This window comes from Lepisosteus oculatus, chromosome 17, assembly GCF_040954835.1.
Source record: "Lepisosteus oculatus isolate fLepOcu1 chromosome 17, fLepOcu1.hap2, whole genome shotgun sequence".
Taxonomy (NCBI): domain Eukaryota; kingdom Metazoa; phylum Chordata; class Actinopteri; order Semionotiformes; family Lepisosteidae; genus Lepisosteus; species Lepisosteus oculatus.
In genome coordinates, this window is record NC_090712.1 from 9,680,392 (window position 1) to 9,701,804 (window position 21,413).

At 39.0% G+C, this 21,413-nt stretch overlaps 1 protein-coding gene across 1 annotated transcript in view; it reads right to left on the reverse strand.

Annotated features, from left to right (window-relative positions):
• The window catches only part of commd1 (copper metabolism (Murr1) domain containing 1), a 31,622-nt gene continuing 10,209 nt past the window's right edge, over positions 1 to 21,413 (reverse strand). Inside the window, exon 3 of the mRNA XM_006638609.3 lies at positions 1 to 784. Coding sequence (XP_006638672.1) covers positions 677 to 784 — 108 coding nt within the window. The 3' untranslated portion in view covers positions 1 to 676. The remainder of the gene's footprint in view (positions 785 to 21,413) is intronic.

Consider the following 21,413-nt stretch of genomic DNA (forward strand, 5'->3'; position numbering starts at 1 on the left):
TCCATTGGTAAACAATACAGATTGTTGTTAACATTAACAGCCAACAAAGTGCAAAAAAAACAATACAGGGCAGAATTTTCCATGCTACCTTTAATGCTCCATAAAACTATGTAATTTATTGCAGGGGCTGATTTCCAAAACCTCTTAAGTGGTTTTAATTTTATAAAACATACACCCAACCAGAACTATCCACTGCCAATATAGCCATTTTGGATCTTTTTAATATTGAGGCTTAGTGAAATATTTATGTGGCAGCACTTTCGGTTCTAGAAGTTAGGACGAGCATACTCTGAATCCATTTAAACAGTTCTTTTTTCATTTTAGAATTATTGTCTAAACCTCAAATTGAATAAACATGGCTTGTGAGCAGTTCCCAGCAACTAAATCCATGCTGAATTGACCTTCCCGCCTTCCAACAAAATCATTTCAGATCCACACACTATCACAACAGGAAAGAGTGCCCAGTCCTAACTTCGACCACCTGTTTTGAACTGTTCAACTTTATTTCATTTTCTAGGAGCCCTGAAGGCAATAAAACACAAGGCAGCCAAATACATATTTGGGTTTGGGGTCAGCGTGATGTCAAGTTTGAGCTACAAATCCATCTTTCCCTGTCCATTACAGTATAATGAAAATAGCTTTACACTAACTGGTCCCAGTGCATCCAATTGAAATATTAGCTGCTGTGGGTAATTGCGTTGATGCTCTCCTCAATCTCCGCCATCTTCTTCAGAACGTGGTTCACTTTGGCCTCGTCAAATTCCAAGCACACAAACTCGGATTCCTGGGGGGGAAAGAGAAGAAAGGGAGAGAGGAAAAGATCATTGCGTTGAAATTCAATCACTGCTCTCAACCCTTTGGAGGGTTAAAATGTACACACAGTGGAAGAAAAGTTGTTTGGCTTTTTATGGTTTTGGAAAAATACACCTTATTTATTTTACACTGCTTTCAACGGTGACAGAGCGAAGGGCTAAGGCAGGGAAGGAATGGGGAAATCAGCTTATTTAGCTGTGCTTCTTTGGTCTGACAGAAAAAAGCAAAACCTCTACAGTCCTGGACCATTATACAGTCTTACAGGGGAAAATAGACCAACCTGAAGGACCAACATACAAATAATCCTCTTCCATGTTCCAAAGGTTTTTTATACTAGGTCATTGATAGAGCAAAGGTTTCAGACAGGAGCAGACAAGGTGGTGTACTGTATGTATTAAAGTCAATGCTATGGTTATTTTTATTTCTATAAATATATCCCTCATTTTTCAATACATATTAAAATATTCTTTGTTATGGGAATGTTGTGACCAATTTGTGGTTATGTTCTGGAACCTGGATTCTTCGTTTTTTTCCTTCATTAAAAAAATCTAAAGATTCTTTACTCTCCCAGAGTACTTCTACTAGTTGATCACCTGGATCTTGGCCTCTCGCAGCGGGACAGAAGGGGTTTGTCTGGCTGTTCTCACCACAGCTAAAACTAAGGCTGGGGCTGCTTGGGAGCTTCCTGGGAGCCTCTACGTTCCTTCCCCCGTTATAACCGGCTCCTTTCCTGTCTTTATACCATGTACACGGAGGTTTCGACCGCCTGATGGAACAGACAAAATGGGCAGCCAGTGATTTCTATCTATAGGTATGGGGTCATTGCTAGCTTTGAGCCACAGATCCATCATTCCCTGGGCATTACAGTATGATGAGAATGAATGGAGGCTTGCAGTGCTGCAGCTGGAGCGGTCCAACCCTTCCTGTGTAGCGGTTCCCTGGGTGAAGGTATGGAGGGCGAAGGTTGGTGTTGCGTTGTACTGTTCTTTTGTTATTTTGGCCTTGTGAAAATCTTTTTTACTTGCAGAAATTCATTTACATCAGTCTGAAAAAACATAAAAGGGGCATACATATAATTGTAGTATTCAGATATTATCCATTTATAAAAAACAACTATCAACAGCTGAATGAAAACAGAAACCACAACCAGTATCCTCACATACAATATTGTTTCTAGTGGCGTAAAGCTCTTTTCCTGTTCTTCCAGTTTAATAATACTACTATTGTCTTTCTTACGGTGAGGGATAACAATAAAACAATTACAGGTTTTTAATGGGTGGAATAAAAGAAGAGAAATCACGAATTAAGCATAGGTTTGTGGAGAGTTTGCAGCGATAGTGTTCCCAAAATTTTGAACTAAATTTGCTGAAGCGATGGGCAGGAAATAAACTTGACTTTGAAACGTCTCTTAACTGAAAGTACCGATAGTAACAATTGCTTTGGGATCAAATGCATCTCCCTTGTTTTTCCAAATGCTGTAGTCTTCCTCCACCAAAGATGTGTCCTAACTGGGAAACAGCCTTGTTCTGCTCTTCTGAGGAATTTAAAGCTGACAAAATCAAATGGCCCACTCAAAAAGACACCAGATAGTTTTACCCTGACTGCAGCTTTCTAAAGGAGTCAGGTTTTTAAGGTCAGCGTGTAAGGTCTTCAACACCCACACAAAAACAATTTAAACATAGGTATATGGTCCTCAGTGTACAGAGTGCATTACAATCGTGCATGGTACAGGCCTTGTAAGCTTGACCTTTCACCTTGTCAGGGAGGGGAAGAGGATGTGAAGGAGCTCTGATACAAGAGAATGACAGGAAGGCCACTCCTGCAGGCCTCACAGAATTTGTGCGGTGATAAACTCAAAAACATAAGGCTCCACTCAGGGATTGCTGTTTCTTGCTGCCCCTATACACACTTTGCCATTTTCAGATTTTTCCATTGAATCTTGATTGGAAGGTTTTCACAGTCAGGTGAAAGGAGTTGAGTGAAATCATGCATTCTGTATGGCCTAAGAGAACAGATACTGAGCGTATAAAAATGCACCGGCAAAACAATTTAACCCTTCACATGCAAAAGTACATCTTCTTGTACACAAAGTGTCAATAAAGCTCTAAAACAAGCTCTGTCTTAACTGAAAACAAAGACTACTAATTGGATAATAAATCACAACCACACTGTACATCTAAATCTTGATTTCTTATTACCTGCCTTGATGGGATTGTGAAGAAACGCAATGCTACCGACTTGGAAATAAATCTCAAGTATCACCTTCATTTCCTTATTATATAATGGTGACTGAGGTATACTTAGATGCAGTAAAATCATCCACAAATTCCTTCAAAAATATATTTGTCTGTTTTTAAGTAATATCCCTACTACATTTACTTTTAGGACACAATCTGAAGTCTCAATCTCTGGAGCTCTTTAAAAATAGACCATATTTGTACTGGTTTGACCTGACCCTTTCCCAATTACAGAAGGTACTGTACTGCCTCCTATCTCAAGAGGGCTGTGTTTAAGTCTGTCAATGCAGAAAACACAGGCATAAAAAGAGTGTGTAGAGGTTAAGGGAAGCAAAAGTCTACAAACAACTGTAAGAGGAACAAACCCTGCTCCAAAGTGCAGTGAACTAACGGTGTTTTAAAGCATTTTGATTCCTCTTATACCACTGTTGTTGAGAACAGAGCCTGTGGATTGAGATTCACGTAACCTTTGGTGCTTGTGGGTCAGCAAAAATGTCCATAGCCTCAAATATCAGCACATTCATCTCAAGGTAAAAACAGGAGCAGTACACTTGTATACGCTCAGAGTTTATGCTTAAGATTTGTTTTGTGTATTATGTATCACAATGATAAAAATGTAACCCTATCTTACCCCCCAACAAATCAAAATCTTATTCAAAGCAGATTATAAAGAAACACCTTTGATGATGTGGATTTTTTTTCTTTCCATACTACAGCTCATTTCAGAGCTGTGCAGCCCAGTCTAACTCACTGCTGCTAAAACAGGAAAAAGACTTCCTACCCACAATGGGATCAATGTAGCTGTATACTTGAGGTGGGAACAGAGGAACAGCTCAGGAAAAGAGTGTAGTTATTATTCAGAGAAGAACTAATCACACATCTCCTCCTCACTTCCAGGAGACACTACACAAAAGCCTGTGATGTCTAAAGGTGGTGTTCATTTCCCTTAGTCAGGCATATGCAGAATACAGCGTGGTGCCACAACAGAGGGTCTCCACAAAGCAGGAGACATAAAATGCCAAGGAACAAAAACGCTTTCAGAAGGCAATCAGGTGAATGCATTCGCAATCTGTTGCTTGACAGGAAAACACTTGTTCCATTCCCTGCTAAACTTTCTCACATTAACTGCACACGGGCAAGAAGAATTCTTTATCCTCTGGAAGTGGAACACTTGGATTAAGACATGCTAGAGCTGTGGTATTTGATAGTCACACAGGCGCAAAGGCTGGGAATTTAATCTGACCCCATTAGAAACTCGTTTTATTCAACAAAGCAATAGTGATTAGAAAACAAGGGAAGATGGCAGAACAAAAAGATGTAAGGTGTAACCGGTTATGGTAAAACTCCATGTCTGTTTTGTCTGTGAAAGGTTTATAAGATTTTGGGTTTGTTCTACCTTTAGCACTGATATTATGGTACCTTGAGAAATAGGGGACATTCCTGTGACTCAATTCTGAAGAGAGAACAAAAGTAAACATAACTTTTAAAACCAATAATCAAAAATAAAAGAAGGTTATGCATATCAGCACTGACACCCAGGTGAACCTTGGAAAAAAATAAAATTCACATTGAGTGAATTTTTTACAAAGTGAAAAAACAAACCTTCACTGAAGCAAAAGCATCAAAGCATTAAGAGTTGATAAACATAAAAGTAAAAAATAAATGTAAAGAGAAAAGAGTGCATATAACAAGTGGACAAGTAAATATAACAAGAAATGAAGTGTATTCTGAAAGCAAAAAATATATATAAAAAGTTCCTGTGTAACAGATGTGACCACACTCCACAAACACAATAGAAAGTGTCAACTGACAACTTCACATCAATTAGTAGAGCCTCCATGCAGGTCTTGACTCCAGGAGCACCTGTTTGTCTGGAAGGCAGATCTTCCTTCTGAGAACTTCACTCAGTCTCTGTATCAGCTGCAATCTCATCTTGCTTCATCTCTTCCTTGTGCACCTGAACACTTCAAGCCCCTGAACTCCACAGCTTTAACGGTTTCCCTTGTGAAACTGAGGCACGACTTTCAAGTAAGTTGCAGAGAAGACTTCTAAACTTCAAAGAATTAAAATACTGAATTCAGTGAAACTCTTAGCGAATAACTGCATTTGGTTGGGAAGAACTGTGGTACTTACACTATTCAATAATGTTAGAGTAAGAACGTAATAGTCTGTAAATGATAACAGGCTATCTGACCCATCTAGCCCGATGCTGTGGTTAGTAGTTAAAGAATCCAAGGATTTCATTTCAAGTTACTGGCTTCTACAATATGGCTGGGTAGGTTGTTCCAGACTCCCACAACCCTTTGAGTAAAGAAAGGCCTCTCGTTGTTGGTTTTCTATTTGGACTCTTCCCAGCAGTGCCCATCTATGTCCTCTTGTCCATGTTTAACTGTCCAGTCTGGAGGACCAGGCTGGGTTAACTTTTTCAATACCTTTGAGGTTTTTCGGGAAAAAAAAATGGTATCAGGTCACCTTGTATTCTCTGTTCAAAACTAAGAAATTTCTCAAGCCTGTGTGTTTAAGGCATTCCCTTAAGCTCCAGGATGTACTGTATCCACAGCAGCTAGATATTTTCTATAATGTGACCAAACAAAATTCGACACAATATTCTAGAACAGGCTTTACTAGTGCATTTACAATTTTAACATAACATCCCTTCATTTCAATTCTGTGCTTTAAACTGTATATCCTAGCATTTTGTTTGGCTTCTTAATTGCTTCCCCACGCTGTCTAGAAGATATAAATGATATATCAACATAAACACTTAAGTATTTTTGCTAAGAAACGTCTAGCTCACCTTTTCCCATTTTTATAAATGTATAAATTCTATCTTTACTACCTGCATACAAAACCTTGCAGAAATGTACATTAACACCATCTGCCAAATGTCTGCCCTTCTAATTGGCAAAGGAACAGATAAAAGTTAATTCCAAGCTGAAAGGTAAAGAAAATAAATAATGTTTTGGCTTCTTCAGGTGGGAAGATCAGATCCCCATATTACTCCATTAATTACATCTCCCCCATTTTGAGTATTCACCCCTTATCAGTATTAAATTACCAATTTTCCCTGTGCACTTCAAACACACTTAAACATGAAGAATAAACTGGAAATACCTTTTTTAAAATGTGTTACTACTTTTATATGTGGTTAAACTGTCCTACTTGTTGCTAATTTTTGGTTTAGTTTGACTTAAACCATTAAAAATCATGCTGAAAAGAGAAGAAAAGAAACAAAACGTTTTGGCTGTGGAGCCTTCTTCGGGTTGTGTTTCTTTTCTTCTCTTTTCAGCATGGAATAAAACGTTATTTGTTCCTTTGCAGCCTATGCATGCTGACACAGCTACCTACCTGAACTATATTAAAAAACATTTTGTAAACTTAACGCAGTGATATGTGATTTTCATTCATTGTCTGCTTTCCAACGTTTTGACCACTTTGTTAACATTAGTGTGCTTTTGATACCAGCAGGAAAAGACATTACCAATGCTGATCAAATTAGATGATTTTCATTATTTACACATTTACAATTGTCTAGACAGATAAATATCCACAATAAACATTTCTAATTGCAGAGAATACAAACCTTCACTATTGTTAGCAGTTACTCATGGAGGTCGTTTTTTTCCCCTAAAGTATAAAGTCATATGCATACAAATCACTCTGATATAAATGCACCTTTTCACAAGATTGCATGGTGCTAAGAGCAAATGAAGCCTATGGGTTACCACAATGTATATGACAGCGCCGTCTTTGCAACACTGTTATCATTGCTACTCACTGTTTCATTTTCTTTAGGGGCTGGTATATGTTTTTTTTTTACAACACTTAGAAAGCAATCCATCCTGTATCTCCTGAAGCGTGAGAGTTCAGTTTATCTAGCTGACATTGACAGAGGCGAATCCAGTCTAATTAAACCAATACAATTGCCTTAAACCTATTTCTATTTGTTCACAAACATTTTATTGAATTGTTTTACAGCTATTTCATGATTTCTGTACTTAGTGGTGGGGGTGGGGGGGGCCTTGATATCTTTTCACTTCTTGTTTCCAAGACCGCTCCGTCAAAAAACCTTAAACTGAGTGCTACGGTATGACACACGATGAGAAGGGGAAGTGACTGTTTTACTCACATGACTTTTACTGTGATTCCCTTCCTGCACAACCTATTGTCTGCTAAGTGTTTTTTTGCCATTTTTTTTTGCAAAGACAATAGGAAACATTAGAACAAAATCAGCCTGAATACAGAGGAGCCTTTGGAGAACATGATGTCCTTCACCTTCTAAATCCCAAATGTACTTCCACATGTCGCTTTGTCATCTGTATTTATGGAATCTCCTCGGCAGTTAAATTAACCTTTTTCCCAGCTATGCGAACAGCTCAGTTTCCTCTTTTGTGCCGTCTGTAATGGCAATGATGGCTTTATTGGGATGTTTGTTCATCTTTCAATGACATTACTTAGTCAACAGACTTTACAGTCAAATTTACAGTGCCCTGTAACAAATACTGGGGCTTATTTCATTAAGCTTGACTATGGTCTGAAACTGTACTGGCTGTACTCAATATCACCATTTCTCCTCAGCTCTAGATGACAGAACTGCCTCTACGGAGGAAACAATTACAAAGAGACGACAAAATCACACTAGCAGGTGACTTTCTGGGTGGGGATGGCCCTGTGAAGCTGTTCATTTCACCATTCAAACTGCTCTGTGAGCGAGTGTTTATGGTGTGTTTCTCGTTTTGAACAAGATGGAAAGCACTGCGCTGTCCCTGAAAAACTGTGGGTTTATCTACCTTTTCACCGAAAGTGTTAGCCTTCGTTTCTCAGCAACGTTATTAGTACAAAAAATGTACAACAAAGAGCCAAGTTGTTTGCTATTTTTTTTTTACAAAAACTAGTTTCACAGTTCATAGTGTATTATTTTGGAAGAGATTTGCATGAGTTATTAGCAAGGCAAAAAAAAAATCGACTCTGTTCTTCTTGAGGATCAACAGTGAATCATGGTTTTCCTGGAATCTAAGAAGGAATACATTGTTAAAGCAATTAAAGTAAATTAAAAATGTCTTCTGAGGGGTTTGTTACACATGGAAATATCAGTGACGTAAACATGACCCAGAAGTTATTTTCCCTGTCAGTCGCAATCGCTTTATTGTCTTACACCGGTAATCAGATGAACAGCATTGAGTAGACAGAACAGTATCCCTCAATTCTGCAGCAGCTTGTCTGCAAATCTGAAGAGAAGAACATATGGTTTACACTAGAGCAGTACCTCACCCCACCACCACCACCACACATGCTTTTTTTAGGAACTACGTTTTTCATTCTCACTAAAACCTTCCTGGAACAGCGCTGTGTAAAGTCCTGTGTGCCACAGCAGACCCTGATCAACTTGCACGTCCTGGCTCAGGACTGAGGTCGTTCCCCTTTCTCTTGGGAATAACGGCTGGTGAACATGCAACAGGTTCTGCTACAGTAACAGCATTTACCACATCCTGAAGGCGTGGTGGGGAGGCTGCAGCGATCCTGTGCAGAAACCTGGTGCTGTACGCTTGAGCGGCTGCAGGAAGATATCACCTGACTGTGCGAGCTGTGAGAGAGCAGCACAGGGTGCTGGGTTATTTATAAGGGTCCCGAACAACATGAGATGTTATCTGCAGGTCAGACCTTAAAAACACATTTCATTGGCGCGTGGGGCAGGGGCTGTCCTGGACATCCCCTTTCTCAGTAGCGACGTTTTCATGCTGAAATTTAGTTCACAATTATTGATATAATATTAAAGGCACAAGCAAAATTACATTAGCAAAAACAAAAAAGAGCTGGATGAATGAAATCGATTTCAAATGGAATGGATTTAATTTTGACATATCCATATCAAAAAATTATTTTTGCCCTCATTTTCTCAGATTGGGGAATCTCACACTTTTGTGAATTAGCTCTCAGGGGAAGGACTTGAACACTGCACTGCTTAACAAGATAACACAGCAAAGTATGATCAGTCACAGAATCTGTTAATTTAAATCCGAAAAAACATTTTTTGTCTGGACAATTATGAAAAATTCAATTTTTCTCCAAAGTGGTCTGAAATTTTATACACAACGCTTCTGTGTACAGTCCCCCATCTTTGATTGTAAAATGGATATTAAACATATCCAAGGGTGAGAAAACATCTGATCTGCTGCTCGGATTTCACTGCTTACACAGCCTATGCTGTACCAAAAAGTCACACCATGGGAATGTGAGCATACTGCATGAATGGGGCATGAAAAGCAAGCGTTACACATGAAGTGCACGTACTGTACATCAGGGCTGATGATTGGGGCAAGAGTCTCGGTAGTGAAGCCATTCTGGCTGTCTGCTGCAATGAGATGGACAAGCAGACTGAAGGCCCTGGTCTGGCCTCTCAGCAGAGACAACTAGGGCTGACCTGGTGCTCACAAGGCTAGGAGCTGAGTTTGTAAACCAATTGGCAGCACTTGAGCTCTGCACAGTTTTTTCCTTCTTTTTTTGCCACAAAACCGGTGACTGGCCTAATATCACCAGGGAGAAAGTGGGTTCTGCGCCTAAGATTTAGACTGCCTCCTGAATACAGGTTATAAGATTTCTGACACAGCAGGATATTCAATACGCAGTCCTTCCCTCTACCTGAATTCACACCATATAATTTGCAGTGTTCGTTTAACAGCTGCCTTAGAAAGGCAGTGTCAGGTTTCAATGCATCACTGAAATAAGACCTTGGTTATGGATAAAGCAGGTATTCTCAGGTGATGATGCGGCAAGGATGGATGTTACCCATACCTATTGTACTCACAGTTATCGTTTTGCTCTGAATTATGCAAAGCTGAGCAGTGATACATTTTGTGTTTGATCACCTCTCGGGGGAGGCACACCATGAACTTAATTTGGTCCCAAAGATGATGTAAGATCACGTGATTGTTTCAATGGCATAGCACAGACAGAGTCGCAGAATAACTTTTAAAATACTACTGAACAATGTGTGTCCTTCCCGACAGATAACTAGAGATGGTGTTGTATATGTTTTAGTACAGAGTTTTCCCTCGTAGATGTTCTATACATCATGGGACAGATGTGAAATCATTACAGTTTGTAAGAAAGAAAACATGAAAATGTAAAAAAATAAAGCTTTTGATCAAGAGTAGTTTGATCATGAATGAGCAATCATGTCAAGATAAGCTTTAAATCCTCAACTAAACTGTCACTGAGCATGATCCAGAAGTAATTAAAGACTCCTAGATACAGTATTTCATGGAGTTATGATGTGGATAGAATTTATTAAATTGTCCAAATCTCAAAATGATACCTCTTAATATACTATACTCATCCTTTCACGATTAAGACGATAAGCTCATTTAAAAGGATTTTCTGAAAGTATGGCAAATTGTTTGATTTCTCTACTGGAGTCCTGAATTAACCTCTGTGGGCCCGTCTGAGCAAAAAAAATATTAAATGCACAAGAACTACTCACTTGCACAAACAGACAAAAAAACACTGCCCTTATGATATTTATAACTAAGCACTTCCAAAACGTTGATGTGTAAGTGAAGACTATGCTGCTGTGTTAAATACACAAGGCATATATTAATGCCAGTATCTTCTCTGGGCTTTGAGAAACTCCTAGTATGAGTAAAGAATTAAGGATGAGAGAAGTCTTCATTTTTAACACATGGAGTAAAATATAACAGCATAGAAACTGTTTTGGAAGAAAGCTGTCTGCCTTTAGTTTTCCACTCGGAAAAAAGTATTGAAATCCAGAGCAATACATGTGTTAAAATACTAGTACTGCAATAACAGTGATTCTTCCTTGTACATTAAGAATTGTTGCTCAGTTATTCGGGTGTGACTACAAGAACTGCACATTTTCTTTAAAAGGTATACTGTATGTTACTTATATGTTTCCCTAAATCCAAGGCCTAGTTGAAAATCTAAGTGAGCAACTCTTGTAACCTAACTCTTAGGGCAGAACATCACACTGTTTGGTTTCCACAGCTCCTCTCTTATCAGACACAGTTATACAATATCCTAAAAAAGTACAAGGTATTATTAAGGGCCTGAGTAAAAATAGTAGATTGTTGTATGCCTCCTGCAAATTCCAGTCAGGAATACCTAGGCCCCAGAGACAATGGAATTCCTCAGATTCTTAAGAGTGAAACCTGCTTTAATACAATAAACACATTAAGCGGAACCTCTGGCCACACAGTTATAAATCAAAGTCATTTCTTCTTGGAAAGCGGCCAGGTCAAGTTGTTTGGAAACAAATCCTTTGACCAAGACCAGACAGCTCGTTTGTGTTTGCGTCTAATCACACACTTTACTTTTGTAGTGTTAGATTCTTAGTAAAAGGAACTGAATAAACTGTGTAAATGAACACGCCTGCCATGAATTTGTTATATCCAGTGTATTGGATTTTTCTCTCTTCAGCCATGTTTAACCCTGAACAAATACAAAATCAGGGGAGCATTACCAAGACCGTAAATTAAAAGAATAATTTGCAATTATTCTTAGCAACTGCATGATTTGATAATTAAATTACTGAATGTAATGATCTCTTCCCCACACAAAGAGACAAAGGGTAAGCAGCACAACGTAAACGTCTATGATCTAGTCTCAAAGAGCTCTGCTGAGTGGACAATGATCTACTGTGTGGGGCACTGATATCTATGCCTGGTTTTCATTACACCCTTTACTCTTAATGACTTCATTTAAATCAGCTAGTCATTGACCAGGTTTATATTACCACTGTTTCCTGGTTGATACTCATTGAAGAGGATTATAGGTTACCAATAAAAGCTGGTGAGCTGCTGCCTTCCAGAATCAGGAGTGAATATCGCTGTTATATGTGGAGACACTAATGCTCTGATGAAAAACATCACAAGAATAGCTCCTTGCGAAAGAAAATAGTGTAAAGTCCATTTGTTATGAATGTGTTTTCATGCGATTAGTGGAATAATTAAGAAGCAGACGTTCTACACACTAGGACAGGGCCACTGAAACTGCAGCCCTTCCAGTTCATTGCACTGCACAGTTTTGCCCTAACCACTCTGAGAAAATAAATCTCAGTAGCACTCAAGAATCAGCCTGCTTTATTCATTAAAGAGAACATCTGCACAAGACTCTGGCTTTATCTTCAAATCAACTTCAATGACCATAATATTAGATACGCTGCCCTTTGCCAGTGGAACTGCTTTAGATTTGCAACATCCTGTAATGCTGTTACTGTTCTGACATCCTGCACAGTGTTCTCCATTCATTCATAGAAGGCAAATAAGCTGGTTGCCAATTTTCAAACACAAGACCTGGGCAACCAAAATGCAATTAAGAGATGTCTTTCAGTTTTAATCAGGAAGCTGCTAGAGATCAAAGACACCTTAAAGAACAGTAGTAATGAAACAACCTTTAAGCGTCACAGTCATTCTGGCCCTTCAATCACAAGACCTGGAATGACTTTTTGTTTCAGCATGCACCTGTCTCACGACACACCACACACATCTACACACCATCTGCCATGTGCTCGGCAAGCACAAGAAATGTCCCACTCTGAATACCCCATTACACAGAACTGAGACACTGTTGGTCTGGCGTTGGGAAAACCATGACATACAGTAGTCTAATCTTCATCACTTGACACAAATATCAAAAAGAAGACTGTTATAGGTTTTTGAAATCAGTGTGAAGATTCTCCAATAGATAATGAATCAATGCAAGGCTTTTTGTTCCTGTGGGACAGAGCAAACTATGCATCACATCTTAAAAGACTGCCCACTCCACAGACTCAGTGGAGAACTGCACACCCTCAGCATAGCCAGACAAGAGCTATCGCTTGGCTCAGGGACTTTGCATTCGCTGAATAGATCATGCAAAAATATGACGCTCAGAATTGCATGTAATTAAAATCTAAAAAGGACTCTCATTCTAATTTAAGCCATCTGAGATCCTGTTTGTTTATCCATCACTGGCTTTTTATTACATTTCTGCCAACAGTGTGCAGGAGGGGCACACTGTTATTAGATTATTAGCAGTTATTAGATCTGTTTCACCTTATGTTTGCAGTAAAACTGATAATCCTAAACTTTTGTGAATTCTGGACACAATGCAAGCAAAATATGTTCGGGTACAGTATAAATAAAACCCCGGCATGATAAATTAAGGTTTATCCAAGCAGCAAGCAGACAGTCCAATGCAACAAGTCATATTTTTTCAAAAGGTATGAGATAGGATTTTTTTAGAAGAAAATTTTAAGCACTACAAAAAGGTGCTTCAAAAACTCTAAGCCAGTCTTTCATCCTCTTTGAATTTGAATAAACAGATGCTTGGGCGTCCTTACATAACACATCAGACTAAGCTCATTTGGTTCCTAATTTGAGTGTTGGTGACAGGTGTTAGACGAGAAACATTTACTACTCATGCAGTCACTTATACATGCAGTCTTTCACAGACACTGCACACACGGACACAAGTACCACTGAGCCAATATTCCTTGGAGAAATCTGTTTATAGTTGGGGAGTGGGAAATCTTTTGTTATCTTATACAAGAGTACAATCCTGTACATCACTATGCATTCATCATCATCTTCTCTTCTCACTTAAAGTCAAAACTAGTAAGGAAGCAAATAGAAAACTAATATGAATATTTATTGTTTATGTGCGAAGTACAAAACAAGTTGTTTTCAGGATGGCAGGTGTACTGTCTGCCTCAGATACTGTGAGAATTTTTTGTTTTTAAATGGATAACTGAAATATAACAAGATATACTATACAGTTGTTTTACAAAGGCTCAGACAGCAAAGTAATAAAGACAGAAATTCCTGGATACCTTCTAGGATCATTACGAGTCTAGATTTGCATCTGATGAGGAACTGTCCATTTCAACAAAGTACAGCACTATACTAGTCTAGAAACCAGCAATATCAGAGAAGCCCAAGAAGACCTTCTGAAAAGATACTGATTGATTTTGACGACATCAGTACCATTTATGTGCCATATGAAAAGCTAAAGATGAATTAAAAAAAAGATAACTTCTACCATCTTCTTGGACAGACCTGTTCTCCTGCAGGCTTAATTTGAAGCTTGAAAACACCATATTCTTTGTTTTATTGGTCTGTCTTGTCTTTTGTCTTCACAAATGTTTTTGAGGGAAAAAAATGCCCCTGGCATTGTGTGAGTGCCATTAATATTAAAACAGAAGTGTTATGATCCCCAAATCATGACAGAAATCACCTATCTTACCAATGACTCAGAGTAAGGGGAATTTAAGGGATGAAAACTTCAAGAAGGGAAAGAAGTGTATTTTTAAAGACATGTATCATACAAAATACTTTTTCATGTTAAATTGACTACCTAACATCTTCCATGTTAAACAGCTAAAAAGATCATATTCATAGTTGGATGGGAATTTCAATGTGTGCATTGTCCTTAAAAACAAAAAGAGTTTTATCTGAAGCTGCATTAAGGCAACAAATCATAGCAGCTTCTAATGCTACACTACAAACTGTCAGTGCAGTAAATTTTACTATTATGACACTCCAGTGAAGTCTGTTAGCAATTTTGAAACAGGATAATAAGCAACGCATTAGCAAGCAGCATTAAATATCATGTCTCCAAATATGTTCCCACGCACATTAGTAGGTTCTGTGCCCTTGACCCTTTAACTACATTCCGTTCAGTCAATGGGCATCAGTTGAGGCCCCTGGGAGTTTATATATTACAAAAACAAAAAGCTGTACTTCTTAGGAAAAAGAGCTTCAAATACTTTCACTAAACAAAAAAAAACTAGATTGATGACAATCTGAACGATATACCCCGTTTATTTTTAGCAAATGCTCCACAGTATCACAATTATTTTATACGATGGGGGAGGTAAGTAGAAATATCTGGTTATCTCTATTACCTTATTAAGGACTCGAAACATGTTTCAAAACGTCAGATTTTTATTTTGGGTCTTTATCTTACTTTTAATTTTCGTCCATTAATTTCTGACTCTTCTGACCTGTCAAGTACAGTTCCAGATTAAGACGTCTCTGTGCCCTGCAGTGGACTGATGTCTTCTCCAAGGTGAACCCCACCCACCCTGTGCCCCATTCCTGCCAGGCCAGCTTCCGGCTCACTGCTAGCCTCTAAGATTAAAATGGTTTCTGAAATGGATGGCTGGACAGATGACACCCATCCCACTGTCCTGCAGATGGTTCCTGTTTTGGTCACTGTGACTGCAGACGAGGACAACAGAATCTATCTGTCTCCTTTTTCAAATTTAAAATATAATTCAACATTATTTTCAGGACAACTTTTAGAACAGCTGCATGGCAGCTGCAAATACTCACCAAGAGGTGAATAAAGAAATGAAAGATTTGTATAGACTTTCTCTGAAGGCTTACAGTTTCTTGTAACCAATGCTGAAATGTACTAAGGCTGTAGTACAGTGTTGATTATATCTAAAGCAGTAACATTTACAAGTATGTCAATAGGCCTACTGTCTTTAAAAGTAACCTTACACATGATACAAGACCAATAATGTATCCTAACTTGGAGTGGAATTTAAGTAAAGAGAATTCTAATAAACACGATACAGGTGACCACAATAATGGATTTTTTCTCTTAGAAAAGTTTCTCTAAATTGCCAACTCTTCCATTTACTTCCTGGCATGTTTGACAAAGAATGTTATATACATAAGGAATAGTTCAGGAATAGATTTACCTCTGTACTTTCCACAAAACAAGTGCCAATAAATCTCTTTGCTCTCTGTGCATGAAATTTGAGAACCTCGGGTTTGTAATGTAGTCGCAGCCTTGTTAACTATGATATTTATGCTTCAAAACGAGAACAACAGGAATCACAGTGATCTTGTGAATATTAGAAAACCTTAGGCGATACGCAAGGTTACAAATTAGACGAGTCATTTCCCATTTGGGCCTTCTCACTCACTTTGGTTGTTTCTTATTAATTTTGTATATTTTTGTCAATTTACGATGGCCGATACGGATGCATTCCAAACCAGTGTCACACCAGCTACTTGAAATGTCAGGAGAGTTCAGATATTGTCAAAAGCCCATGCAGATCTGTAACTGAGTGAAAATGGCATTATTGGGTCAAGCCCTCTGGCCACCATTTTGACGTATTCAGGATTTTTGGAAGATTTGTACAACTCTTCAGCCCATGTGAGTGGTGGAACAGTGTGGTCCCCCTATCCAGGTCCTATAGCTCAAATACCCCATTTTTGATATGGGGAAGCATGGAACTTGTCACGCCCTCTGCCTACCACATTCTCACACTGAAACACACCCGCGCTAATAACACTCCAGCTCTGAGCACTTCTGCCAAACGACACCACTCCTGCAAATCAGCCAACCACGACACTCCATCAATCAACGCACCTTCTTCCTCGCACAATACTTAAACCTTTTAGAACCCCCTGTTCTTCACCTGGTATTGGTCGTTCTTCGGAGCTCCTATCTCACCTTTGTTTCTGTATTCTACTCTCCCCTTGTAGCGAACCTCAGAACTTTCCTTCGACTTACACCTTTTGAATCACGGAACTGCCCTTTGACTGCGCCTCCTGCCTTACCCTCTTCTGGATTGGAAACCTACTCGGCGACCTTTTGTTACTTCCCTTGGAACTCGACTCGGACCTCGCCTCTCGCCTAGCCCTCGTTCCCTCTGGGAACTTCACCCTTATCTCTAGATCCCCTAAGGTCCCACATGGGGCTCATCTTCCTGTTTGCTCAGCGGGTCATTCGTGACAGAATCGAGGCTGAGGCCGGACCAAGTCTGATATCAACGTTCCTAACGGTAACTTTGTCCGTTACTGCTTCACCTCACTGGATTCCCTTGTAAAGCTTATTTTAAATGATGGGAGAGCTGTACTGTGGTTCTCCCTTTCTCCTTAACCTGCAATCGAACCCACTTTTACCTTTTAATCTACTACAGAGCCAAAACGCTTCTCCCTGCATCCCTATGGAAAATTTTAACCTTTTCCGTGATCTAACTGAAACCTTAAAACTAGTCTGCCTTCATGACTAGCTGATCAGACTTTTAGACCTGTGTTTTTAACCTTTTTATAGAGAGAAAACAACTGAACACGACTACAGCAGATCTTGTCTTGCAGTCTTTTGCGAATGCCTGCATTTTTCTCTCAGGCTGGTCTCTAAGCCACGTGTCTGCAGCACAAACCAACACAGACGACTCGGGGAAACAGTTGCTCCTTTACCGACAGCTAAGAAATGTTGTGGTGTTGCCCTTATACTTACAGCTCTTTCTAGCTAAGGAAGAACACCTTACTCGACAAGCTCTGCATTGGCATATTGATGGTAGAATACTTGACAGCTTCTCAGGACCCTTTCGGTTGATTTTAGTTTATGTTAACCTTGTTAACAGTCAATATGACTGTGCGGAGAAAAAAAAGCTAATTAAATACAAGCTATTTACACATAGTTTTTTTGGGGGTGCCTTTCATAACTGCGGGATGGATTTATCAGACATTTTGAAATTGTAATCACTGTTAGGAGGGAATTGGATGTTAAAAAATATTAATTTAATCCAGTATACCTTCCTTTTTAAAATGCCTGAAGTTGAATTTGGTTTTTGATTCCCAAACAAGCAGCTGTGTTAGTTGGAAATGGCCTATAGCAGATGGTATGAGAATGCTAGCACACGGTGACATTGGCATACTTTAACCTTCACGCGCGTGTTGGTTACATTTTACTGCTGAATATCACCTAGAGCTCACAGGAAGGCTTGGAAGACATAAGTTTCTTTCAGTTTCTATTTCCTGTTGTTCCGTTACTCTGTCAGACAGAAATGAAAGTGTCTCTGGGGAGCCGAGACACAGCTCACGCATACAGCCCTGAGAGTGAGACAGAAACTCAAGTCAAGAGTCCCTCAGCCAGCCAGAGAATCAAAATGAGTGTACAAGCAACACGGCCCAGACAGGCAGACTGGAGGGGTTTTCACAGAAAGCCACCCCCTCTCCACAGTTTCGTTCATCCCACTGACATGAAGAGCTCATCTCCACGAGCAGCATGAGTGAGGGCTGCACCACAGGGGGCAAGACCCCTGAGGTCACTGGGTAAAGACTCTTCTTGCCTGAAGGATGCCCAGGGTACTGTACTGCCAGCAGCAGCTGATCTAATAATAATAATTAAGGGTTGGCGCCTTTTTAGAGTATAGAGTCCTTGTCACTACACTGGGGCATTAGGACCCACACAGACTGCAGGTTGAGTGCCCCCTGCTGGCCCCAATAAACACCACTTCCAGCTGCAACCTTAGTTTTTCCCAGGAGGTCTCCCATCTAAGTACCGACCAGGCTCACACCTGCTGAGCTTCAGTGGGCTGCCAGTTATGACTTGCAAGGTGATACGGCTACTGTCAAAGACAATGCAGCCCAGGACACCCTGTTCTTAGAAGCCATAGTGGGGATAGGGGAGTGTTACTGTCCAAGGCAAAATTATATTTCAAAACCACCAAATATCAGATATGGCCCGCAGCAAAATTTGAACAAACAACTTGCAAAAGACAGAACCCATAATTACGAAAGATATCCATCTATTTCATTTTAAAACTCAAGGCTTTCCAAATGGAAATACGGCGCTTTTCCAAGTCGCATGAAGCAGCTCAACTTCTGACTTTATGTTTATATGTAAACGTCCGAATTGTAATTAGATCTAGAAAGAAAGAAATGACAATATATTAGATGCTTTTTGATGGAGAAATAAACACATAAGAAATGTTAGCACATGAGAGGGGGACATTTTGATGTTGTAGATGTGTGGATGGCAGTAGCAAGTTCACCAGTGACCTCATTCAGCTGTGTTTTAAACGAGTCAGAGTGAGGGTTTCCATAACATGGCTGGGTAGCCTGTTCCATACTCCTAGAAACCTCTGTGCCACGATCTGTCTCCTGTCCTCTGTTTTGAAAGCACTTCCAAAGTTTCAGATCGTTTCCTCTGGTTCACATTTTCCATTCCATTTGGTGCCTTTACAGCGTTTGCTGCTCCTCTTAATTTAGTATTCTCTGCGGATGTAAATCAGGGAGACCAGTATTCCTGGAACTTATCCCCAAGGCACTCCATTGATAAGGCTTTCCATGATGAAAAGGAACTCTTAAAAAGGTGTGAAGTTCCATACACAAACTGTAACATGACTGCTTCAGTTCCAGTTCACTTCAATAGTCTGAACTTCTGCCATCCTTTAGTTAGCGACATTTAACAAGACCCTAGCAGCCCTGTTCCCCGTCACATACAATAAGAGTGAAGAAGAGAGGATTTACAAAGTGCCACTTACTTCTTAACCAGTTGCTGCATGCAGCTTGAAAAATGCCTAAATCAAGAAAAGGCATTTTTTCTATTAAGAAAAATGACTGTTCTGTTAAATTAAAAAGAAAACTATCATTTATGCTTCTTTTGCTTGTAATTCTGTTTATAGTCTGACATTCAATTAGGCAGGATTTTAACTGTAAGGTTGCGGGTTCAAATCCAGGTGGGGCACTACTGTTTATGCTTAATCAGGCTATTTCGTTTTGACTTTTCCACTTAAACTGTTCTGGTGTAAAAATTCGGTGCTCTCCAGGTCACTACTGTAAATTGAAAGTATTTAATAGAATTATCTGGTTAGTTTAAAAAAGTTGTATAGTCATTAAGTGCATCCAAATTCCTGAACACTGCTCTAAAGAAATTATAAATTAACTGATCACTGGTATAAAACAGTAGTGCCCTTGAAAGAAGTTGATAAACAAATTAGTTCCACACATTAGTTCTTTTAAGTCTAACTGCAGTTATTGCAAAACTTGCTGTTAATCTCCATTATCAGCACTGAAAGCACTTTATGTGGCAAGTATACACAATGTGTTAATTACTGTACATTACCAAGCTTAGTTTAAAAAAGGTCATTTCTTTGAAACCCAGAAATAGGCACAACAGATTGAAGAGAAGGACTTGGAGGGTCTTTTCATCTCTATTTCATCTCATTTAAACATACAAAAGGATGTCTCTTTTTAATGTTTTATAGTATTGCTCTATGAACATTAAACCTCATAAGAAAGTAAATATTTTCAAAAAAGGAAAATACAGAAGCTACCTAGTCCACATTCGCTTTTAAGACAGATAAACTAATTTCTAAAATCTGCTTCAGCAAATACAAAAAGGAAGATTGTAGTTACTGAGACTCCGTGAGAAACTGAGAAACTGAGAAACCGCTTTTTCCGAAACTGTACAGGCTTTAGGACTGCAAAAATGAAAGGCCTTTCCCATTTCAAAAGAAACAGAAAACTCCTCTAAGAATAAGGAATTAAAAAAGGAGTTTCTTTAGATGATGATATAAGACAACATGAAAATAAATGTAAAAGATCAAGACAGGGAAGGATAGTGTCATTTAAACTCAGGCACACCTGTTTAAAGAGAGAGTCCTTTTGCTTTCTAAGATCTGAATCAACCTGAACATAGTTCTGGACATTGAATCAGATGTATTTGTAGTATGACCTATCAACATTTTCCATCCTGATCTAAATTTAGACCGGTGCAGCACGTTATTAAACCGCTGTATTGGTGTCATAAGCTTCCTGCTTCTGCCGAGGTAATGTTCCATACAATCAGAAAAAAACAATGTGTAAATGCTAGTTTTAACGTTTATTCTGAACAGCTTAATGGATAGTAGCTATAAGAAATTCTGGGAATTAAATTACTAGAAAAAGGAGATCATTTGGAGTCCCGCTGAACAATGTGTGGACCTATCTAAGGAATATAAGGAAAAATAAATGCTCATTCACATTAAAAAAGAAAGCAACCAATAAAAGCAATCAACAAAAGACAGACATTCAAAGGGTGTTCTTCACACTAGCTTGTGAAAGTCTAGCTAACTGAACTGCAGCTAAGCAGTGGCCATTAAATGTGAATTTAGACTGCCCCAGCATTCCACCAACTTCACAGACTGACGTGACCCAGAAAAGAGTTTCATGTACTGGATTTGCATATAAAGCCTGTTATGAGCGGCTTAGATTTCTCTTATTGAGAGTACCATTTCAACACCATCTAAACACGTAATCCATGTTATTTTAATCGCAAACGCAAACCAATATAAAATCATACAATACCAGAAAGTCTTAAAGTACAGAAAATACTGCAGTATATTACAAAATAAGAAATATTTTAACAATTTTGGCCTAGAACTCTTTATTTTTAAATAAAAAACTTTTGATGTCTTAGAATTCCTCACAAAGATGTCATACACAGACTTTAACATGTAAATTAGTAACTTGCGTTTCAAGATAAGTGCTCTTGCCCATCTATATTTAAGCATGACTCCAATTATTCTGTAAAAGGAAAAACATCTGGAAAACAGGAAGCCCATCAAGAACAAAGTCTAAA